The 23,396-nt window shown below is 36.9% G+C and overlaps 4 protein-coding genes across 7 annotated transcripts; 1 reads left to right on the top strand and 3 right to left on the bottom strand.

Annotated features, from left to right (window-relative positions):
- Positions 1–474: 474 nt before the first annotated feature.
- LOC120000736 lies at positions 475–2,366 on the bottom strand. The gene is made up of 5 exons (XM_038848854.1): positions 2,147–2,366; positions 1,947–2,042; positions 1,430–1,745; positions 1,272–1,371; positions 475–945 (listed from the first exon to the last, which is right to left on the bottom strand). The coding sequence occupies exons 1-5, from the start codon at positions 2,364–2,366 to the stop codon at positions 475–477; spliced, it is 1,203 nt and encodes a 400-aa protein (XP_038704782.1).
- Positions 2,367–3,219: 853 nt separating this feature from the next.
- On the top strand, positions 3,220–6,875 carry LOC119999435 (protein CANDIDATE G-PROTEIN COUPLED RECEPTOR 2-like). Its single transcript, XM_038846997.1, has 6 exons — positions 3,220–3,935; positions 4,817–5,008; positions 5,849–6,008; positions 6,112–6,214; positions 6,305–6,386; positions 6,522–6,875. The coding sequence occupies exons 1-6, from the start codon at positions 3,639–3,641 to the stop codon at positions 6,597–6,599; spliced, it is 912 nt and encodes a 303-aa protein (XP_038702925.1). The 5' UTR covers positions 3,220–3,638; the 3' UTR covers positions 6,600–6,875.
- A 205-nt stretch (positions 6,876–7,080) lies between these two features.
- Positions 7,081–11,225, bottom strand: LOC120000979 (probable nucleolar protein 5-2). Of its 3 annotated transcripts, none has more exons than XM_038849174.1 (9): positions 11,097–11,225; positions 10,846–10,945; positions 10,665–10,706; positions 10,106–10,285; positions 9,859–10,023; positions 8,999–9,199; positions 8,071–8,568; positions 7,810–7,944; positions 7,081–7,733 (listed from the first exon to the last, which is right to left on the bottom strand). In XM_038849174.1, the coding sequence occupies exons 2-9, from the start codon at positions 10,921–10,923 to the stop codon at positions 7,314–7,316; spliced, it is 1,719 nt and encodes a 572-aa protein (XP_038705102.1). In that variant the 5' UTR covers positions 10,924–10,945; positions 11,097–11,225; the 3' UTR covers positions 7,081–7,313. The 3 variants fall into 3 exon arrangements, with proteins under 3 accessions (XP_038705102.1, XP_038705104.1, XP_038705103.1); XM_038849176.1 differs by having other exon boundaries at positions 10,846–10,933; positions 11,097–11,210; XM_038849175.1 differs by having other exon boundaries at positions 10,846–10,936; positions 11,097–11,199.
- Positions 11,226–11,749: 524 nt separating this feature from the next.
- LOC120000371 (WD repeat-containing protein 48-like) lies at positions 11,750–21,868 on the bottom strand. Of its 2 annotated transcripts, none has more exons than XM_038848432.1 (19): positions 21,673–21,868; positions 20,707–20,816; positions 19,576–19,734; positions 19,032–19,097; positions 18,839–18,928; positions 18,354–18,659; positions 18,060–18,157; positions 17,412–17,447; positions 17,173–17,293; positions 16,728–16,964; positions 16,403–16,498; positions 16,236–16,301; positions 15,984–16,022; positions 15,728–15,862; positions 14,792–15,153; positions 14,435–14,528; positions 13,624–13,815; positions 12,571–12,691; positions 11,750–12,135 (listed from the first exon to the last, which is right to left on the bottom strand). In XM_038848432.1, the coding sequence occupies exons 2-18, from the start codon at positions 20,803–20,805 to the stop codon at positions 12,593–12,595; spliced, it is 2,295 nt and encodes a 764-aa protein (XP_038704360.1). In that variant the 5' UTR covers positions 20,806–20,816; positions 21,673–21,868; the 3' UTR covers positions 11,750–12,135; positions 12,571–12,592. The 2 variants fall into 2 exon arrangements, with proteins under 2 accessions (XP_038704360.1, XP_038704361.1); XM_038848433.1 differs by having other exon boundaries at positions 11,750–12,073.
- Between the last annotated feature and the right edge of the window lie 1,528 nt (positions 21,869–23,396).

Genomic DNA, 23,396 nt, shown 5'->3' with positions numbered 1-23,396 from the left:
TTCGTCGAACCTAACATCCCTTGTTACAATGAGCTTTTTAGAGATGGGATCATAACACTTGTATCCCTTCTTTGTAGATGAATATCCCAAGAAAACACACTTGGCTGCCCTTGGATCTAACTTGTCACGGTGAATTGCTTGAATATGCACATAACAAGTACACCCAAAGATTTTAAGATGAGATAAATTCGGCTGCTTTCCTGTCAACAACTCAGATGGAGAAGTGAAATTCAAAATTCTACTAGGCAAGCGATTTTTGAGATAAGTAGCGGTGAGTACACCTTGGGTCCAAAATTGTTTGGGAACATTCATTTGAAACATTAGAGATCTTGTTTTCTCAAGCAAGTCGCGATTTTTTCTTTCAGCAATACCATTTTGTTGTGGAGTACCAACACAGCTAGTTTGATGAATGATGCCATGCATGCTCAAGTATTGTGTCATGATATGAGACATATATTCTGTGCCATTATCTGATCAAAGAATCTTAATTTTAGAAGAGAATTGAGTGTTGATCAGACTATGAAAATCTTGAAAAACACTAGCAACCTCACTTTTTGATCTCAAGAGATACAACCAGGTGAATCTAGAAAAGTCATCAACAAAGGTGACAAAATATTTGTAACCATCAAAGGACTCAAGAACAGGACCCCAGACATCCGAATGTACCAATTCAAATAATTTATTTGAACGAGAATTAGAAGAAGGAAATGATAATCGTGTAGATTTTGACAAGTGACAAATGTCACAATCAACTGAATTTTTATTAATATTTGGAAAAATCTTTGCCAAAATTGACTCAGAGGGATGTGCTAGACGTTGATGCCATAATTTGTGCTTGGAAGCTAAACAGGCATTTACATGAAATCCCTTGTGAAAATCTTTGAGAAGATAATATAAGCCTTGAAAGAAAAATCCCTCACCAATCGTCTTCTTGGTGACCAAATCCTGGAATACAATATTGTGAGGCGAGAAAATAGCACAACAATTTAGTTGAGTTACGAGTTTGCCAACCGAAAGAAGTTGAAAAGGAAAAGAAGGAACACACAAAGCTGGTGATGCAATGTGCTTAGAAAGTAAGTTTACCTTTCCCTGTCCAACAACAGATACAGTATTACCATTAGCAACACATATTTGGGAAGGTGGAGATAAGAACTTAAACTCAAACAGATTTGTAGGATTATTTGTGATGTGATCAGTGACACCTGAATCTATGACCCAAAAATCATGCACATTACTTAAATTCAGCGCAGTTGAGAAAGCTTTCAAAATACCTGATGTGTCATCAGTTGCACCATTTTTATCTTCAGATAGAAATCCAGCAAATTGACCAAGTAAGACAGCTGACTTCCCATTGTTATCAGATTCACCTTGCTTTGCTTGAAGATAAGAAGCAAACTCATTAATAAGAGTTATTGGACTTGAGGAGAACCTTGACAATTCATCTCCAGCCATGGTTGTAACATGATTAGCCTTATATCCCGAAGGTTGAGTCCGTTTCTGAGGCATATTCTCTCTCGGAAACTTAGGCTTCAATTCAGGATGAAGTACCCAACATCGGTCCACTGTATGACCAAGATTATGACAATGATTGCACTTCAACTCAGGTCTCTTTCCCTTGTAACTTCTTTCTTCAGATCGTTTATGATTGAACATATATGCTCGGGCTTCAGATACCTCAGTTTTGAGGTTACAATTCATGACCTTTCTTCGGACTTCTTCCCGTTGAATAGTAGCACAAACACTCCCTAGAGAAGGAAGCTCATAATTCATAAGTATATGACTACGGAGATCTTCGTAATCAGGAGCAAGATTAGCCAAAAGCTGAAATATTTTATCCTCTTCAGCCCGTTTTAGCAAGACAGCAGAATCAGTAGTATGTGGACGATAAACAGACAACTCATTCCACATACTTTTCATGCTACCAAGAAATTGAATAAATGGTTTACCTTCCTGTTGAAGACACGCAATGTCTCTTTTGAGTTGAAAAACTCGTGCCGCGTTATTTTGATTTCCATACATCTCTTTAACAGCATCCCATAAATCTGCAGAAGATTCATAATAACTGAAAATTTCAACAACATGTAATTCCATAGAATTAAGTAGCCATGTCTGCACCATCTTATCTTGGGCAATCCAAGATTTATACTGAGAAGAATTGACATCAGGACAACAGTACTTTTGTCAATAAACTCAAGCTTTGATCTTCCACCAAGAGCTAACTGCACAGATCTTGACCAAGGAAGATAATTGAACTCATTCAACAAAACCGAACATAATCGTTGGTTTGTATGAACATCAAAAGTATTTGAAGGTAGAGAGGCCGAGGGACTGCCTGAGTCAGACATGATTGGAGTGATTTCGGCCATTTAGAAAACAAAACGAAGAATAAAAAAGACCTCCTCTGATACCATGAAGAAAAGGAAGATATGGAAGAATAAGTGTTTTTGTATTCTTAACATTTATGGAATTACAACCCTAGTATATATAGTAACAAGATCATATGCATCTCCGCACTTCTAGCTATGTTACTGACTAATGATATGTGAACACAATTAATGACTAATGACCACATTCAAAGTTGGCAGCCATCAAGGTTGAAGGTTGGCAGCCATCAAAGTTGACTAATGACATCCAATAGGCTCAGATTTGCTGATGGACGCCATTAACGGCAAGGGAAGGAGAAAAATAGATGGAAACTCAAATCGAAAGGAAGAGATTAAGAAGGAGGCCATCGGCCATCGATGGAAACCCGAGTCACAATGTTGAGGCTATGGATCTTGAGTAGAAGGTCGTCGATGCCATGGATCTTGAGGAAGAGGGGAGAGATGGAGAGAGTAAAGAGAATGAGGGGATGGGTGGAGGATGGGGAGAGAGGTAAGAGAGATGGAAAGAGAAATAGTTTTTAAAATTTTTTTTTTTTTATTCTAATTTTTCTTTTGCAGGTAAACTATTCCAAATTTTTTAAAATTGCTTTGTCATCATGTCTAAGTAACATGCCACCTTGTTATGTAAGTTTAGGGACGTGTAGTACTACTGTTTTCTTAAAGCTTATAGAAAGTCACTCAAAATGAAACTTTATATCAAGAAAATTTACAAAACGCAGCGTTTTAGATGTAATAAAAACTAAAAATACTGGCGGGTCAGTAGAACCGCTTTGACGGATCCGATCCACCAAAATCAGGACACTGATTCCACTTTGCTTCTCATGGTATGCGACGCCGTTTCTTTGATGCAATCGTTTAAGCTGGAAAAGCGAGTCTCTGCATTTGTGAAGATCGCTTGCTCGGAAGAGATGGTCGTCGTCGTTTTATATTTCTGATTGTGTTCGGCGATCTGAGCTTTGAAAGCGAGTCAAAAGAGTTCACGATTGGATTCTGTGATTTCTCTTGTGCGTTCTAAGGTGGCGAAGAGAGTTGATTGAACTCTGTAGAGAGGAGGTTCATGCCGGTTCGAGGTTGATTAGGGTTACGATGAGATTTTCTCCTCGGCTTGGTCTGAATTCGACGATCCAAAACTCCCACTAAAACCTCGATCGAAATCTATTGTTAGAGATTCTAATCTAAGAAATCATAGGCTTAGGGTTTTTTTGCTTCTGCTGTTTGGCTAACCATTTCTCCATATGCAATAAACCTCTCAAGATGCCTACCCTTCCAGAACTTGCTGCGGAATCGCCAATTGCAATCCCACTATCGCGAACCCCTAACTCTATTATATTAGAAGAATCTGCTACTCATGAACAGTGGCCCTTCGAGTGCCATGGATTTTGGCACAATGTGGCCCTGATTGTTCCCTCTCTATTGTTTGTGCTCTACTTGGCTTTCCAGGCCAAGAAGAGCTACGCGAAGCTATCCAATGGGCGATCATATATAATGATTTCGTATTATGGCACTCTTTGGCTCGTTAGCTTGCTAAATCTTGCTTGGTGCTCCTTGCAGGTTTGTGATTTATATCTTTTGTATTTTGAATTGTTTCTGATTTATGGATCTTGGGATTATACTACTTTGTTCTTTGCCCATCTCGTTTCTTCTATGATTTTTTTTGAATGAAATTCTTTTGTTTCTTCTATGATGATTAATTGATTGTCATAGTGAATTTATTGGGGAAGCTGGAATGCAAGAATTAACTTATTAGAATATGCAAATTATACTTCTAGAATTTCCCTGGTATTACTATTCGTTCCCAAATGGGTAATTTATGCTGCTTCTATTTAAACCTTTGCGCTAATTCATTATAGGTAACTGCTAGCAGAAAGATGCCCCTTGGAGGGCTGCATCTAGAGAAGTTTTCTAAAAATGACTGCGTGACATTTTTCCGTAATTCTAATGAGCAATGACAGTTCTTGAGTGTGCTTTGATTTTGATGGCTATTTATTGTGATTCTCTACTTGTAATACCGCGGCAGTTTGTTTAATGTGATCCGATGCCCAATTACATTAATTTTAAAAATTATTTGTTGGCCTACTTCAATTCAAAAATTGCAATATGAAAATGCAAAAAGTGAAATTTTCTTCTTAACCTTGTGCAGATTAGCATGCGACGGTATTTAAATTGTGGAAACAAAAATCACTTGGATGTTGAATAGGAAAATGGATAATTTTGCATTATTGCTTCATAGGCGCTGTATTACAGCATTCAGCACTGAAGCGCCTTCACCAATTATTTCTCTTTCATAAATTTTTTTGCTTCTTCCAAAATAATTTCACTTGCCTGTTTAGTAGTTAGAAGGATTTCCAAGGAATTACAATATATTATTCTTCTTGATGAATTGTTCTGGGTCTCTAAGACAAGAAAATTAAGTTGTCTTGTTGCGGATGCAGGGATGGGAGTGCAGTTCTGGGAATGAAGTAGCATGGAATATCTTATCTTTGCTTACAAAATCTGGAATGTTATTTCTGGAAGTAAGCTTGGTTGCTTTTCTTCTTCAAGGAAATTATGTGAGCGGTTTTGAAGCTTTGACGCGGACATTCGTTATTTCAGGGCTCGTTGTTGGTTGTGACATACTTCTGAAGGTATAATATTGTTTTTCTTTGGTGAAAAAACATTCTCACCTTTCTCTGGGCCAGGTGTGGTGGGCTTCAAGCACTTTTTACTTTTTTTATGTGATTGGTTACAATTGAGATTTGAGAAGCACATGTTATGAAGAGATTTGTTTTTGTGGTAAAGATTTTAAGTGCTTTTCTCAGAAAGGATCAATAAAATAGGCAGTTACCTATAATAGCTGGAAAGACTTATTCTTATCTACCGCTATTTGAACAAAATGAAACTTTTAATCTTGATAATGACGAATATACTAATCTCGAATGTAAAATTACTTTGTTGATAAAGTGATTGGTTCTCTTTTTTCATAGTGGTTCCCTCTGATTATAGTTGTATTTATTAATGCATCGCTGAACCTCTTTTACACAGAATGCTTCACTAAGAGCCAAAGGAAGTATATATTTTTGATGCAAAATACATGCATTAGTCTTATCCATTTTGAAAGTAAAAAGAATGCACGCATCAGAAAACAGCAAGATGTTTTTTTTTTGGGGTGTCAGGAATATACTGTTGAATCATACAAGTTTACATTGTTCCAACAAATGGTTCCTGTGTCATATACCATATGTAGTTGTGAAGCATATATGACATATATGTCCTCATATTGACCAATATCACCATCATTTTACAAGCGTTTATGATACATATGCATTTATAAACCTTTGCATCCACAAGAGGAGATATTATTCCTAGTTCCACTTTTTAGTGTATTCGTATAATTTCTCTTTGCTGTTTTTCTCTCTTAAATCCTTCTCTGTCTTTCATGTTGAGACTGGGATGTTTGATTCTGTTTCTATATGTATTTTTTCCAGGCAATTTATGTGTTTGGATATGGTGTCCCTTTGTTTATCGACAGCCTAGAAAATCCACATCTTAAGTGGGGCTTGTGGGTTGTCCACAGGCTAGTGTTAACTGCAGTTTATGGCTTCATCTTGTTCCTTTATCACTCCAAGTGGAGAGAAAGGCTACCTGGTTAGTCTTTTCATTATATCTATATTGTTAACATTGTTTAATCAATTTTACAAGTCTTAATTTCTTATAATTATGACGCTGTCTCTCCTTTTCTTTTCTTCAGCAAGACCCGCATTCTACAAATACGTCACCATCATGTTCTCCTTGAATGCCTTAGCTCTGTTTGCTTGTGCACTTACTGGGAGGGGAGCAAATTTCGGATTCTGGTAGGTTTAGACCAAATTCTTTATTGCAGTAATGTAGTTTAATCTTTCAGATAACTATTCAAGTGATCCGCTAAGAAACTACCTTTTCAGGTTGTACGGTGCCACAATTGTTTGCTACCATGCCTTCTACCTTCCTTTTATATATGTGACATTTCTGGCAGACTTTCTCCAGGTAATAATCATCATTAATCCAGTTTGAGGCGCTTTTTATGTGTTGTAGAAAAAGTTTTTTTGTTTGATATTAGACCGTTCTTCTAGATCATTGAACCAATTTCTGACTGGTGATTGAACTGGATATTGACCACAGGAGGAAGATTTGCACTTGGAGAATGCATATTACTCGGAGATGAAAGATGCTGGTTTCTTTGATGCTGACTGGGATTGATGACAGCCTGTCTGACAGTATAATATTGTTGTTACGCTGTAAATAAAAGTAAAATGGCTTGAGAACTGAAAGTTCCCTTGATTGGAGACATTCTTCCTTCAGTTATGTGGATGTTTTTCTAGCACTTACAAAGCCTAGTGTTGTGGAATTTCAATTCAGGGGCTTGGTCTCTATTTTGTGCACTAGAAGTTTAGGTCGAAATCTTGGTGGTTCTCTATATATCATAGATAGTTGAAACACTAAAGACTTCTGTAATGAAAAAAAAATTAGAAGCCATTGATATAGTTGGAGCTTTAGGTTACAGGCAACCTCCTTGTCCAATGTCTACAGAGAGACTGCATGCTCAATTTACTTCGATTATTGGATCTCCAATGATCATATTTTTTTGCTGTTTCATGATCAACTTGAGAGAGAATCTCTAAAGCAACTTGAGATCAATAGGAGAAGCTTGTCCAATAGTAACCTTACCAGCATATGGAAATGATCAAAACACCACCATTAAATTCAAGTAAGAGTAGAAGTTTGGTCTAAAAAAGGCTCAAATAGCTCGAACTCGATGCTCTAGGAAAGGAAGAGACTAAAAGAACCATCAAGTTAAAACTCCACATCAACAAATAAATTGCAGAAAACCAAATTTCACGCATACAAGTACTGAACCACTGCCTAGGTTCTCCGAAACTATGGTGTCGTCATTCCTGTGTTTTACGATTTCTTCTAATCCACACTTTTCTTCTTCCTTTTCTCCTTTTTCTTGCTCGTCATTTCAGATTCTTCTTTATCTTGGTCAACATGTTTTCTCTTCTTTTTCTTCTTTTCTCCAGCGGCAACATTGTCCTCCTTATTTTTCAGATCTTCGTTCTCATCGGAATGTTTCTTCTTCTTCTTTTCTTTCTTTGACGTCTCTACAGCTTCAGGCTCTGCAGTATCAGGCAAAGCTGTTTCCACTTCTCCAGTCTTCTTCTTCTTTTTCTTTTTTTCTTTCATCTGTTCACCAAGAGCAGAAACATCTGCTACTTCATCAGCCTTAGGTGTCTCAGAGTCGGTCTTCCTCTTCCTTGACACCGTTTCTTCCAAATTACCAGCAGTCGAGTTTGGTGTTTGCCCAAGGATAGAGTCCGCAGCAGGATTATACGTCTACACGAAAATAAGAAGTAACAATAACCTGTAACAAAGAAGTAAATGGAAGTACTATGTCAAGCAAACGGCAGACCTTAGCTGGGGTTATCAATCCTGCAGCTCCTTTCTTTCGATCCTTGTCGTAAACTTCTATCTTAGGTTTTCCTTTAGCCGATCCAGCAGAATGGCCCAGTTCTCTCCCTTCAAGATTTCTTAACCGCGCTTCAAGCTGCAAGTATTATGTAAAAGTGAAGATTATATATATGTGGATGTGAGTGAGTATGTGCCTGTGTGTGCGTGCGCGTGCATTTATGTGTGTCTGTGTGTGTGAGAGAGAGAAAGTAGTGCAAGGCACCTTGGCTCGGTTCTCCAGTCCCATAGAGTTATCTTGGCCATCCCCTAGAGCATCATATCTAATTGCTAATGCAGCCTTTGCGGCAAGTGACCGGGAAATTTTACCCTTCATCTTTGGGGCTGCCTGGCCAACCAAGGATGCATGGTAGAGAAGCCCATACTTGGGAGTTGCGTGCTTTGTCTTTAGAGCTCTGAAGAGAGCCTTCTCCGCACCAAGGATCTGAACTGTGCTCCCAGGCTGCTTTGCTAAATTCAACAAACTACCTCCATGGGCTATAAGGCGAGCTCCAACAAGCTCTCCAACAAGAGCAGTCAAATTTGGTGCAATAGTGTTCATTCGGCTTTTCAAATAATCATATAGCTGAGCTCTGTACTCAGCAAGAGATAGAACCTGGTCACAGAGCTCTCTGATATTCATCAAATCAACTTCACTAACTTCAGTTCCCATGGATATCATAGCTGCCTCCTTCAATTCTGTCTCCACATCTTCAGGTAATATCTGAAATTTTAAAAGAAAAGTAAAGTCAGCAACGAAAAACATATACGATCAATGTCGGTCTTATGATGCAAAGAAGCAGAACCCAAGTAAGATGAAATTAAGAATATTGCTTTTAAAGCACCATTGTAATAACCTCAGTCAAAGATGACATTTCCAGATGGAGCAGAACCCAAGTAAGATGAAATTAAAAATATTGCTTTTAAAGCACCATTGTAATAACCTCAGTCAAAGATGACATTTCCAGATGGAAACGCCAGCACTCTGTCATATGGCACACAGGTCCATTGATATGGACTACTCAGAAAAAGACGAAATGTAATAGAAGGGAAACATTGTTTAATAAGCCTCCTCTACATCGTAAATGGACATATAGCCTTGTTTAATAAGCCTCCTCTATATCGTAAATGGCATATAGCCTATCAAAACTTACATCAGAGAAGTCGAGCTTTGCAGCATTTTCACGGCTACTCATCTTTTTTACCACTTTGGCATAAATAATGTTGTCCTGCACAATCTTTGCAAGCTCTGGAAAATGCCAACCATACCACTCTCTAACCCTCATTGCATATGTGTTCAGCTCTTTATCAAGATCATCAAGTAATCCAATTGCCTGGATGATCATTGTATCAACCTGAAAATAGAAAAGTAAAAAATGCTGATCACATCAGCCCTCCAGAAATCCAAGGTATCACTTAAAAACAATACCAACGTGAAAAGTCAGAGGACAAAGTGAAGAGGCAAATTCACAACAATTGATGGTACAGAAACATCACTTGGTAAGATCACAAAATGATGATCTATGAGGAAGAGTGATACAGAAAGTGAAAATTGGAGAACACAGATAAAAGACAGTCCATTCTCTCTTCAGGTCATCATAGGCGATAAACCCTTTCAGGGTAAACAGGACATATTCCAAACTTCCAATTCAAGCATTTAAATTTGGATGAAAAAGGAAAAATAGCAACAACTAGATAGTGGCTTTTGGAATAATCATTCAATCTTCCATATCACCAACTAATCTGAACAACTTCTTAGATGTTTTCAGTAGATATGGTTCTAGTAGATGAAGTTATAGATCTCTAGATATTTTCGTAGACATGGTTCTAGTGTATGTCAAGGTGCAATTTCCAACCATTAACATGCTCCCACACAAGCAGCGCCAAGAAAAACAAAAAGGCCACATAATCCACATTCCACTTTACAAAAACTTGGAATTCACAACAGTTTCACGAGTTATGACTGGTGTTGACAATAACAGATATTATAAAGAGAATTGCACAAGTGGTATACCTTATCAGGACTGAACTTCAGCTTGTATCTAGAGAGACTATGAGACAAACCTAAGCTCATTGGTGCAAGGTCTTGAGCACCAAGACCGGTTATGAGTTCAGTTAACTGACTTCTCAAACCTCTCATCAACTCCATGACAGCATTGTTGTGAACACATTCAATTTTCTGCAAGATAATAAATTTTCCAATTTAATTAAAATAAAACAGAATTCAATAGTTCCATAAACGAATAGGACCATCAGCATACCAGCTTTTCCTTAATCGCATTTCCAAGCTTTGAATCAGCCACAGCTAGTGTTTCTCCCTCACAATGGGCACGCAAGAACTTGCGCAAACCTTTGCTGGGTGCACTATCAATAATTTTGGTTACTGCTTCTAAAGCTTCTGATGTGTTCTCAAACTTTGAAAAAGCTTTCAGCTTCACAACCTAATGTCAATAGAGACAAACTCTCAGTTTCTTTTCATTTAATAAAAATGATGGGGAAAAAAAAAAAGAGATGAAAATGAAGTAAAACTAAATAAAACTACAATTTGTTTGAAAAAGAAAAAAGGGAACGAGAATGGTTTATAGTCGGGGAGAATGGAATCCTTTTTCCTGGAAAGTCTGTTCATACAGCACATGATGAGGAATGAAGGATGAGCTCAGCAAAATTGTTAACAAACAGTAAAAATTATAGCTTTAACACCCATCTAACGACAAAAGATGAAAAGACATAACAAATTTTTTATAATTCAAATGTCAGATGGTGCTACTACTGATCTTGCAGAGATGCAAATATATACACACAAAAAAAAGGAGAGAGAACCTGTCTGGCGGAATCTGCTGTGGAGAACTCCCTCCATAAGTCCTGAAAAAAATTTGCAAATCAGGACCCATAAACGACTTATTAGAAGGAAAACTCACTACCCAACAACAAAAGATTGCTGCTTACCACTTAAAATAAACTCTTTAGGTCAATAATAATCAGATTAATGAATTTTCTTTACCTCAACTCTAGATAGCCTGCCTTCATCTAATACTTTGAATAGGGCAAAACCCGCTGGCGTCTCGAACAATACAAGCATATTTCAATACCTGCTGAAAACTCTTCCAAACAAACAATAAAACAAGATCCCATCAGAAAACATCACCATAGCTGCTAATATCAGTAAACACAAATCGGAAACTCTTGATTTCGCTGTACAAATCATACAACACCACCATTCTCGTATGTGTGTCGGAGACGAAGATAGCATACCTGGGAAGAACTGCAACCGCTCTTCCGGAGATCACAGAAAGTGCGAGGATTAGGGTTTACAGTTTGTCGTTAGTATTTGTGCTCCACCAAAAGAGGGAGAGATGGAGAGTATTTAGGGTTTAGCCTTTCAGCCTTCAGGGGTTTAAAGTTTAAACGACTAAGCCGACCCGCCTCGGCCCGGTCAACATGTGGCCCGCTACTTGGATGGGCCGATCCGTGGCCCTAGGGCCAGGCTGGATTATCAATCAGAGGTAAGCTAGAGCCTAGAGGCTACCCATCGGCCTATCCTAAATTTTTGGCAAATTTCAATGTTGAGAATATTTACCTTTAAAATTAGGGGTGCCAAAATTTTATGCAGTCCGGATGACCGAATTTATCCGACACGTATTAAACTAAGTATGGACATAAATTATTTGTCCGAAATTCGAGTCCAAACACAAAATTTTTGTCTGATTTAAAATCGAATTCGGATCCAAACACATAAATATTGCCTGATCCAAACACATAAGTACTTGATCTGAAAACAAGCTCACATTTAGTGGTCTATACACAGTTTATTTGCAATTGTGGCTTTAAGGGGCTTCACAATACTCACCTACTTTTACAAACAAAGCAGGTGCAAAACTTCCCCCAGGAGGATAAAAAATAAAAATAAAGGAGGAATAAATAATTAAATACACTATATAAATGGTAATTCATCACAATTTCCTACCGTACTGGTTATAAAACAAAAAAATAATAATCACTGTAAACAGTCCTACAGCTAAGTATTGTACCCAAAGATAGAAAATCGACAAAGCTTTCGCCATTATAATTGTAGTTCGGCACCTGGACATGAAAGTTGTTGAGATACTTGTCATATATCTGCAACTGGCATATACCTTTTTACAGCCACATGCATGCTTCGCCTAAGACTTTTGCAGCGTCCCGGCAGAATCTTGAATGTGTAAAATTTGTATTACCACCTTGTCTATGATCTACATGGCAGGATCAAAAATCAACCAGCTTTTCCGAATTTACAAGGTCTTGAGAGATAAGTCTGGTCAAGAAAAAGCACCAGAGAAGAATAAAATCTATTTGCAATTATTATATAACACTGCCTTCATTGCCTTAGGCCAAATCCAACTTGTAATGAAATAGATAGAAAGAAACTAATCATATCCCACGAAACAATTAGTTGGAAATTGTCCATTTTCTCTCGAAGAAAATAAATAAGCCTGTGGTTCAGGATGATCAAAATAGTATTTCTCCAGAGCAACTAAAGATGGCTCTACTGACACAAATGGACCATATTAGCAAAAAGTTCGAAACAAGGTTTCCATATCAATGACAATCAGCGGTGTCTTCCAAGATTTCTGAATGATATCTTACAATGCACCATAAATTTCGTCAAAACTTATTTCAATTTAAGTAAAACTAAAAGAGTTGCACACAGAAGAAAACCAATAAAGAAAAACACACAGTGAGCACTCACCGCTTCGCAAAGTCTTACACCATTACCGACCCTGAACCACTCTGTAGTTGAGGACGACATCCTCTTGTTTCTTCCATATATAAGCCCTCACCGTGGCTAAGCTCATGTCTGGGGGTAAGACCTGGAAAATATAAAGCGTTTGCTAGATATCAATATCCCCCTGAATTCTGGGTAAAGGCGTGAAGCATCTACAACAGTAGGCTCAGAGGAGCTCCATTCAACATAAACAAAATGAATAATGAAGAAACAATCAAGACAGGTTAACAAACTAAATGCAATGTCAACGACTTCCTAACTAACAGAAGAGACAAAATCTTAAACATTGTAAGCCACTTAATCGAGGGAATGTGCAACATAAGCAATAGGCAAGTAAGTCATATTCCAAACTAGAGCTGGAGAGAGAGTGTCTAGGTTCAATTAATATATATGACAAATTGCAGGAAAAACTCTTCCAGGTGTTGCTCCATTCGTGTTGCAAAACTTATGACGGGAACAAAACATATTATATAAAATACAAGGTTCATGAATCCAGACAACCGAGATTCGGCCACAAGGGCACATGCTACAAGAAGTCTGCCCATATTATTTGTGTAAACAGAACCACAATAGAAATCAGACAAGAACCACAATATGGATCAAGGAAAGAAAGCGTTTAACCATACAAGCATCATACTTGCTAAATCCCATAGAAGGAATTCTCTTCCCATCAAACAACCAGCATTCCAACATCAGCAAGCACTAGTTCAATTCATTTATTATCACGCAATCCTTCCATCTCAACCAACTGTAAATAGCAGATCATAGACTGCAAGCATATGAATTGCTAACAATATCGCAACCAGTTTCGCTTTCTAGGAATTGCAGGGGCTGATCCATATGGACCGTCTTTATTCTTTATATACTTGGGTCTTGTAGTACCTTTTCCTTCTCTTTATTTTTTCATTGTCTTGTTTCTTGCAATCTCTTGAAACTTTATTAGGGCCCTTCAATAAAGCTCATTTTGCATTCAAAAAAAAAAAAAACTAACTAACAAAGCCACATTCGCCTACTTACCTGATTATTGCATAAGATTTCTATAGAAGGCCTCAGCTTTTGCCAAGACTTCACCCCAGGCCGGAAAGATCCATCTCCAACGGATGAATGTTGTAATGACCCCCCACCAAGTCCAGGAGAAAATGCTGCATCAGGGTTTACACTATCCAATGGTTTATCGAGGACCATCTTCTCTATTACATAATTGACAACCTACAAAAACATAAAAGCAACGTGTCATGGTAATTCAATACAAATATTCGAATTAGTGCATTAAATCACAATAAAATTCAATCCTTGCAAGTCTAAAGAATATTTACACTTGACAAAGCACACCAATCTGAGTGAATGTTTTTAACACTTGTCTACCATAGGAAGAGTTTACACAACATTTGACATTCTAAACTTGACAAACCACCATCATGATGAGAACAGATATTACTCTGCATCATTTCAGGGCCAGCTAGAAGCTTCTTTTATGCATCAATGCAAAGGATTTCTAATAATTAAAGCCATGCACACAAATGCCAGCTTCAATGAAGAAGGATTTTCCACTGTGGATCTGGCTAAGGGCCTATGTACAAGATATATATTTATATGATTGTATCTCACACTAATAATATTTTAACTGAAAATTACTGTTCCATTCATAAGCAAATGAGTTTGCACATAGTTTAGTTGTATTCTACAATACAGCATATATATGAGTTTCAGCATAAGGGAATCATATCTGAGTTTCAGCATATGACTCCCTTGTCCGCAGAAACTTGTCTTCTACCCAAACCATGCAAATAAAGAAAGAAAATCTCTTTGATGGCACATCCATGCTTACTTTATGTATTCTCAATATGCGAGGTGCACTTAGTTTGCCTTGTGTAAGTATCTGGGCAGCTGAACCTTCAGAGGGATGCAGATAAAAGCTGCACCTGCAGAAATTCAAATTTACACTAGAAAAGATATTTATATGAACCAAAAATATAAAACCCATTGCAAGATCTTCTGCTTTAAAAAAAGTTCAGAACGAAAATTCGGAACGTTCAAAAGTAAAACAATATTCATGCCAGGTCATTTCAAGATCCAGCGAATAAGATACAGGAGAAAAAATGGACTCAGCAATATGAAAGATTCAAAGAACTTTCAGGTAAACCATTAATTGAGTGATGGAAATGCATAATGGTCAGAAAATTACTTCGTATTTTCTCTCAGCGGAAGCCGGTTATTTAAAACACAATCTAGAACCCACCAAGGGAAGTCCTTCTCGTCTTCAGCTCCATCTAAATCAGTTATTTTCTTCCTCCATGGTCCTCCTTGAGATCCTTCAGTGATAATTGAAGGAGGGGAAACTGTTGAAAATTCGAAAGGAGGATACACCTTGGAGTCATTTTCAGCATTGCCATCTACCTCAATCCTAGAATGAGTAAGACTTCTAGCAGCAATATCCTTCCCAGACATAACATCCCCATTAGGTGAAGCTTGCAATCCAAGTCTCTGTCTCCTTTTGGCTAACCAATGAACCAATAGACCTTTAAGGGTTTCACGAGCTAGATTAACCTGCATATGACATAAGTCAACAGTAGAAACTAAAATCTAAGCAAAACAACTATCTGGCTTCAGACTTCAGAGGCCAAATTATGTCAGAGAACTCAAATAACTATTAATTACATATGAAAAAATCCGAATCATATTTTGATTGTGAATTTCACAGGTTGCATGGCATGTGGGCAAATTATTAATGATTCTAAGAATCCTTGCAAGACTACGAGACTGGAGTTCCACAACCCACAAAATACTGTAACTGTGAGTTTTCTCAGAATGAAGTCAGATTCAAGACTAATATATTGTTTTTACAGAATAAAAAACATATCCATGCAGATAACATCTCAATGTTAATCAACGAAAAAGGAAGGAATAAAACTCTTAACTAGATTCACCTCCAATTTGAAACAAATAACTGTTAAACTGTGTTTCTATAAAATGAGATCCGAACTCTTATTTTCTATTATATGGTAGTTTTGAACATCCAACTTTGATTTGAGATCCAACAAATAAAAAATAAAAGAAAAAGAGGAAAAACCGAAAAACCCTTGCAAAGGAAGTAAATAAGATTATCTAAGAATAGGTTTACCTTATCATCTTCAGGTTTTCCAGAAATGTTAAGATCTGCCGAATACATCTCTGCAGAAAAACATTGTGGTGTGTCCAAATGAACAGACAAACTTCCAAGCCTTGTATCCACAGTGAACCATGCAGGGATGCTGACCTGAAATGGCAATGAATCAGTAGCAATAAGGAAAAAATTAAAAAAAATCAGCAGTAAGATTATTAAGGATTTTCCACATTCAGTATGTCATTAAAAAACGAAACAGCAAGTAGTTTCATACCATCTCAAATAATTCTTGCTTTTTGTCCTCAAAAGAAACCTGGAAATTTGAAATTAAAACCATGAAAATCTCTTGCATTAGTCCACAATTGACAGCTGATACACACAAATAGAATTTAAAAAGTAGTTGCACATTATTAATGGTACAAGTGTGCAACTACTCCTCCCTCCTAATACCATAAAATCAATGATCAGATTAGTGTACTGTTATACAAGAAAAGACAGATAATGGATGATGAAAATCTGAGATAACCTTTCCATAGTCCTCAACCACGACCCCCTTGGTAATTTCCCATAGCTTCACTGAGCCAGTAGTATCCTACCGAATATGCATAAGCTATCAGATGTAGAAAACGCCCTCAGCAAAATCATGACACCGTGGCATCAAAGTCAATAAGTTACATGAACTGCCATATGTACCTTAGTCAATACATGCCTTCTGTTATTTAAAATTTCATGCTGCACTATTCCTGGAGTTCCAGGAATGGTTAACGCCGGTTCCTTATATACAGGCATCTGCATAAATGGCAACAGTTAGTACACAGATAATTGGAGAATGATTCTACTGTCAATAAAGGAGGGCGGAGAAAGGAAAAAATTAGTAATCCCAATGAGTATAAAAAGCCAACCCAAGAAAAAGATAAGGAAAAGGCTCAAATGATAAGTAAAGTAAAACTGCACATCGTCTTTTCCAGATAAGTAGGTTAGCAATGAGACACAATGTAAACTAGAGAGATAAACTTACAGGGGTAGATCCTTCCAAAGAAACTCTCGCTCTTGAGAAAGACAAGTTTCCGGCCAAAAATGACCCACCTTTCTGAAAAACCTTCTGAGGACTCCGTCCCTCAGAGGGCCATCTATCAACTGAAGAATCCGTTGTTGCAACCCATATACTATCATCATGCAGTGCCAATTGCAGAATGGGATGCTCCTTTGTGCAAAGCAAGAGACTCTCCCTCGTCGCCAAGTCTGTCAGGTATAACTGAGGGTACAAAGATAATATGAATCAAAAGGTTAAGCATAGAAGCATGACATTAACACAGATTTAAGTAGAAAGAAAAGATTTCCAGACGTCCTCATCACCATGCCTTAGGGTAGGGATTCGAATCCCCATCCCTCTTGAACAATGTAAAAAAAACAAGGGAAGATAAGACTTGCATAAGTTTGGTTTCACAAGCAAAGGTACTTACAGAAGAGTCCCTTCCGCCACTATAAACATGACTGAATGTTGGTGTGCTGGCAAGCGCCCACACGGAATCAGTATGCACTGCATAAGAATGCACACAACGCTGCTGTCCAAGATCCCATAATCTAAATTGGCATATAATCAATTACAGAATATAATTCTATCTTAGATTGGCTTCAAACAAAGACACAGTATTATAATCGTATAGTGTCAAATATACACGTGTGCGTGTGGATAAACCACCTGATCATAGAGTCAGAAGATCCTGATAAGCAAAACCTGCAAGAATGAAAATTAACATTTCTGTCAACTGACTAGTCAACATAAGGAACTAAGAGCCGCTCAGTTAAGTTCAATGAACTAGTAAACCCCAATACCCCGAAGGTTCTCCTGCAGCTCAACATCAACAATTCAGCATATTATGTCTCTCCATAGCAGACATCAGCTAGATTTTTCTTCACATATCATCTGTACTGTCTATCAATCTGGAGGCTATTAAGTATTAATCTTCCTCCCTGTAGTTCTCTTTGCATCTACTTGGTTTTTCAATAAATTTTCTTCCCATTCAAAAAAAATGTAGACATTGAAATGTAGGCCCAATAATTGCTTATCTTTCCACTCAAATCCCCATTCGTCCCACTTCTCTTTTTCTCTCCCCTGAACCTCTTTCTTACTACTTTTTTATTTATAACAACAAGCCGCAACATAGACTGACCTTTAATTCGTTGAAAAGCCACACTCAAAATGGCATGAGTACTCTCATTTCTTTCATTCGACACAATAGAAAGCCTTCTCACATGTCAATGAACTTGAAACACAACATGGGAATAACTATAGCTTAAGTACACAATTACACAAATATAGCATAAGTGCAGAGTCCTTTTCAATTACCTGCCAGTGGAGTCTAGAAGTAAAGCCCTGATGTTATCTGTATGTCCTCTTAGTTTCATGGTCTTCAAACCGGTTCTTGGGTCCCAAACACGCACTACCTGCAGAAATCAGGAAATGAGACTAAAAACAACTACACTGCTCTTTCTTCTAACATTATAAACCAAAGCCTATTCAATGAATAGGCATTTGATTTGTGCAACTGATATGCACACACAAACTAAACACTACAATTTCGAGGGTAACAAAGAAACGTAACTAAGAAATGATTAAAAAAATGCAAATATCACGTTAAACCTTCTCTGTTCCACCAGATACAAGAAGGGTTCCACTATCATTCAATGCCAATGCATAAACAGACTCCTTATGACCTTTGGCAGCAACAGGGACATGTCCATTAGACTGAGTTGTCTGCGAAGAAATGTTGTTGCTTGAGCCAATGGTGCGTAAACTCGTCATGGGTAATGAATTCCCAGAACCGCTGTCACCATTTGAACATTCGTCTTCCACTGCATCACTTGACTTTGACCGCGGAGTAACTGCAGCTTCAATATCCCATATGAAGACCTCCCCACCAAGGCCACCAGAGGCAACAACATTGCTCTAAAATGCACGACACAAAAAATTGATCAGAAAATAATTTGACATAACAGATATCATCTCTCCAAGGACAATTTGCACTATCAAACTGAATGAACAAATTAAATAGCAGGAATTCACTGATAGGAAACTTTCATCCATGCAGTTATTAAGATCCACGAAAAAATTGACATAGAACTTACATTTTTTTCTGCTGCAGCAAGACAAGTGACATAGTCAGTATGCTGACGGAGAGTCCTGACGCAGGTTCCATCAGAGAGGCAATTCCATGACTGGTGTATCTCAGCAAGAAATGAATAAACAAAGGGAAAAACGAGCCGGGAAAAAAAATTGTGTGCACAACAAAATTTACACATACTATGACAGTTGACAAACCTTGAGAGTGGCGTCTGAAGAGCAGGAAACAAGTGTATTGTCACCAGCAATGACAGCATCATTTACCTGCATGACTTGTTTGTATTTAGCAGTGATTTTTTTTTATTGAATGGCTAATAGTTTATTAAGAATTACAAGGAGGCAGGGATAGGTGACAGAAGCAGCAGATTGAAACGGTGAGGAACGCCAAAAAATCAAACCATATTAAGGGTGGAATTAGCAGCAAAAATGAGTCGATGTATACACTCTTCCAACTACTACCCCCCACCCCAACCCAAAAAAAAATATCTTCTTCTTCTTATTAGTTATCACACAAAATAATACACAGATTTTTTACTCCCCCATCCCAAGAGAAAAAAGAAAGAGTGAACCAAAGTTGGAACTTGAGAGAACTTGCCTATGAACAGAAACTGAGCTCAAATCAGCTCGTTACAAACCCAGCCATGTAATATATCACCTATAAACCTTGGATACTAATATATTATGCTATCGGACACTGATTAAGAGTAGTGCAAGGAAAACCACTATAAACATAAAAAGGTACCCAGTCAATGTGTGACTCAAATGTAGCTGAGCAAGTCGCAGAATCTTCATCCAGTGCCCATCTCTTTAGGGTGCCATCACGGCTCCCAGTGAAGAGAAAATCACACCCTCCAGATGCAGATGACTTTAACAAGTCCAAACAATTTACGCCAGCACAATGCTGCAAAATAAAAAAACAATATAGAGCAACATGAGGATCTATTATTCCATTAACAAATACAACTACCTAATCAAAAGACTAGCTTTTAGGGAATAAGTGCCACATTGGAGACTAGATAAAATCCTGTTAGTCATCTTTTCTAGAGTTTTCCAAGCCTGAATGTACTTACTTTTAAACACCTTCAAATTGAAAGGAACATAAATGTACCTTTTTTAAACATCTTCAAATTGAAAGAAACAGAAAAAGAAAAAGGAAATAAATTAGCGAAACACTTTCAACTGAAGGTCAAAGCTGTTTCGCATTGAACTTATTCTCTTCCCCCGACCATAAATATTATCCTTGTTATCATTAGCACAATTGTTAATTAAAAAGGATAAAACAACACCTGCTCCAGTAATCATTAAGAGCATATAAATATAATATTTAAGCATGCAATGAGCGTAACAACCGTTGACTGCTAGTGAATAGACATGGTCCTCAAGGGAGCTTGTGGATTGCCACCTCAACATAATAAGTATACAAGTATGAAAAGAATACAATGACCGCCAAAACTTACCATATGCACCTTTATGTGATTGCCTTACTCAATTTGATGTAAACTATGTAAACAATATTATCATAGTTCTAAAAGATTATAAACAAGATCAAAGTCCTTCATTCGACACTCCTAAATATTTTCTGTGTACTTAAGGAGGCATCCCCTCGGCGCCATTCTTAATAAACTCATTTTGTTATTTAAAACAGAAAAATGTCACATATTCTATATCAGAGAGTTTGACATTAACATTTATTTCAAATGGAGTTCATTTGTATTACATAATGAAAAGTGCCCTGACGTAATGAGAATGAATTTCTCAAGACATTCATCAAAATAACCATCAAGTGCAAAATATTCACCTTGAACACCATCTGACACAAATCAGAAAATAAATACTGGCTGTAAACATCATAATAAGCGCAAAATAACTCCACCTTAGTATCATCAGCATCACTCAACACATATGTCAGTCTCTTTTCTTTTCGAGGGCGAGAAGAGTTGGCCGTATTACCTGCACTACCTACACGGTGCATTGCAGTAACACCTAGAACAAATAAAAGTGACTAAAATGTCAATGCTAAAACCAGAAGATGCAATCATTACTGATTCCTCTGAGCAGCTCACACAAGAGTGGACGGTTTAGTCCCCAATCCAAACGGGTTAAACAAAAAACTAACCTTCATTCCTCCTCAATGGAATGGAAGCCTAAAAATATATATTAGAAAAGTAAATGTAGCATGCTATATACACTTCAAAAGTTGGTTTTGGAGAAACTGAGCAAAACAAACAAGTTTAATCCCGTCCACTATAGTACTGCAAGAGATGCAGGAAATAGAACTGATCATTATCTCGATAATGATACTCATGAGCTGAAATAAGGTTTGTTACATTAGTAGAACGATTTTCTGCTACTTTGTTCTTTTCTACTTTGTTACAAAGAAGGTAAGATACATAGTGGCAAAATCCAAATTACATAGATGCAGCACACAAATTGTGGTCTACATAACAAAATGAACAAATCAGATAAAACAGTGCAGACACCCAATTCAACCCTACCATCTATCAATCATATAATGCACGCTTGGTTCTTCGGGCAGAACTCAACAAACAAAGATTCCGAAAGCCTGAATTTACAGCATTCAATTATACGAAACTTAATCTAAGACAATCAATTAACTAAAATCAGAAAATTCGCTCAGGATTTAACTCGTGCACAAACTCAATGACGATTCCAAATCAAAACCCTAGCATAATCTGAGACCACAATTCCGATTGTAAAAAAGCAATACAATCCACACCAAAAAAAAAAAAAAACCGTTGTTTCTGTAGTGAAATGAAAACGAAATTCTGCTACAGATTGAGCGTGAAGAAACCAAAGCAGGAGGAATTCAATAACTTACCAGAAATCAAGTGGGGAGGAAGAGACAAGTTTTGGAGTTGTCGATCGTAAAACCCTAGCGATGGCGATGTGTTTTGCTGATTCGTCTGGAGCTAGTTAACATGAGAGAGAGATTTGAGAAGGAGAGAAAATCATGAACAAAACTCGAAAGAAAAACTGGACTCCGAAAAATTAAAAGTCGGAAGTCAAAATCAATAATAAAGGAATAAGAAAATCCTCATCTGTCACATAAAAAGAGTAGACGACGTCGTATTAGTTCTTAGTTATCTTGATATTAATAATATCGAACAATATTAGGGGAAAACAAAATCTAAAATCTAATTTCTTTCTTTGTTTTCTATTCTTTCACATTTGCCTGTAAATATTCCATATTTTATTATTATTATTATTGGTATTATTTTATGATATACTTTTTTTTGGTAGGTAAATGAGTGTGATGGCTCGAACTTGAATATCTTCCAATTTAAATATATACCTCTGGATTGAGAGATTGTATAAATAATATATAACTTACGTTAATTTTTCTTACTTTTTTAAGAACATAAATTTATTCTGAAAATATTAAATTTTAAAAAAATATATCAATGGAACATAAGGACTCATTTTGACTATTGGCTGAAAGATTTTACTGTCAAATACGTGTAATGAGCCTAATTAAAAAAAAAAACTATTTAATGAAGCTCACATGTACACTTTGACTATTGGTTGGAAGATTTAATGATTTATTGTCAAACATGTTTAATGAGCCTAATAAAAAAAATATTTAATGAAATTGACATTGACAGGCATTAGAAGTTGAATTTTGAGTTGGCTCTTTTACTCTTCCTTTTTCTAGTTAACTTATTTCACTCTCGGTTCTATTTTCTCTCTTAGACTATAATTATGAAATTTATATTAAAAATGGTTATATGGAGTATTTTTGTGTTCATTTGCTAAAATATTTCTAGTACAAGATCCCAATTTGGGAATCTCCACTAATTAAGATTAACATCACTATAAACCGCATTATTTGGTATTCTCCAAACGAAGTGATATTTATATAGTCTTGACAAGTGAGGTAGTCCAACACGGCAGAGTTACTATGGGATGTTGTCCACCAAGAAAAACATGTGGATGGTTAGGAACTAAAATTAATTATATATGTTAACAATCTCCCACACTTGTGGGCTAGGTATACCAGACTCAACAAGTGGATAGTACGGGCAGTGGCGGACCCACGTGGAAGGGACTGGGGGCACGTGCCCCCAGTGAAAAAAAAAATTAATACTAAATATGCTATAAATTAGTTAATTACATATCAAAAAAAATTTTAAGGCCCCCAATTGAAAAAATTGATGTCCCCAATCCATTAATTTTTACCCAATCCACTAACTAGTTTAGACCCAACCCAACCTCATAAATCCTAGAAATTGTTTCATGTGATGCTACAAGTTTAACAAAAAAGCTCAAGCACATGGCCTTTTGAGATACTTGTAATCATTTGATTTTGTTTTCAATTTATAACTAAGGTTGATTATGTTGTGGATTACATATGAATTATTATTGGCTTTGCAAAAAAAAATGGAGACATGTTGAATGCTATTGTGATAATCATAATGTATCTTCTTATTGCTTTGAACTATTATTAATTTGTTTTTATATTTGCAATCAATAATCATAAATTGATTACATATAGAACCCACAAAAAAAAAAATCCGGAGGCGCTGCCCCCGGACCCCCACACTA

Source organism: Tripterygium wilfordii, chromosome 6, assembly GCF_013401445.1.
Source record: "Tripterygium wilfordii isolate XIE 37 chromosome 6, ASM1340144v1, whole genome shotgun sequence".
Lineage (NCBI taxonomy): Eukaryota > Viridiplantae > Streptophyta > Magnoliopsida > Celastrales > Celastraceae > Tripterygium > Tripterygium wilfordii.
Note: the sequence above shows the minus strand (reverse complement) of the source record. Positions and strands in the feature narration are given on the sequence as shown.

What these genes read in the sequence shown, in the direction of transcription:
- LOC120000736 (XM_038848854.1), bottom strand. Translation starts at nt 2,366, where the DNA reads ATGGCCGAAATCACTCCAATCATGTCTGACTCAGGCAGTCCCTCGGCC. An exon ending in GCTGGAGATGAATTGTCAAG is followed by an intron (nt 1,372 to 1,429) that starts GTTCTCCTCAAG and finishes CTTCAAGCAAAG; the next exon opens with CAAGGTGAATCTGATAACAA. An exon ending in TGCAACTGATGACACATCAG is followed by an intron (nt 946 to 1,271) that starts GTATTTTGAAAG and finishes ATTGTATTCCAG; the next exon opens with GATTTGGTCACCAAGAAGAC.
- LOC119999435 (XM_038846997.1), top strand. Translation starts at nt 3,639, where the DNA reads ATGCCTACCCTTCCAGAACTTGCTGCGGAATCGCCAATTGCAATCCCA. An exon ending in TTGCTTGGTGCTCCTTGCAG is followed by an intron (nt 3,936 to 4,816) that starts GTTTGTGATTTA and finishes TTGCGGATGCAG; the next exon opens with GGATGGGAGTGCAGTTCTGG. An exon ending in GTTGTGACATACTTCTGAAG is followed by an intron (nt 5,009 to 5,848) that starts GTATAATATTGT and finishes TATTTTTTCCAG; the next exon opens with GCAATTTATGTGTTTGGATA.
- LOC120000979 (XM_038849174.1), bottom strand. Translation starts at nt 10,923, where the DNA reads ATGCTTGTATTGTTCGAGACGCCAGCGGGTTTTGCCCTATTCAAAGTA. An exon ending in TGAAGTTCAGTCCTGATAAG is followed by an intron (nt 9,200 to 9,858) that starts GTATACCACTTG and finishes TTCTATTTTCAG; the next exon opens with GTTGATACAATGATCATCCA. An exon ending in GATTGATAACCCCAGCTAAG is followed by an intron (nt 7,734 to 7,809) that starts GTCTGCCGTTTG and finishes ATTTTCGTGTAG; the next exon opens with ACGTATAATCCTGCTGCGGA.
- LOC120000371 (XM_038848432.1), bottom strand. Translation starts at nt 20,805, where the DNA reads ATGCACCGTGTAGGTAGTGCAGGTAATACGGCCAACTCTTCTCGCCCT. An exon ending in GAAGGCATGTATTGACTAAG is followed by an intron (nt 16,302 to 16,402) that starts GTACATATGGCA and finishes CATATTCGGTAG; the next exon opens with GATACTACTGGCTCAGTGAA. An exon ending in AGCAAGAATTATTTGAGATG is followed by an intron (nt 15,863 to 15,983) that starts GTATGAAACTAC and finishes TTGCCATTTCAG; the next exon opens with GTCAGCATCCCTGCATGGTT.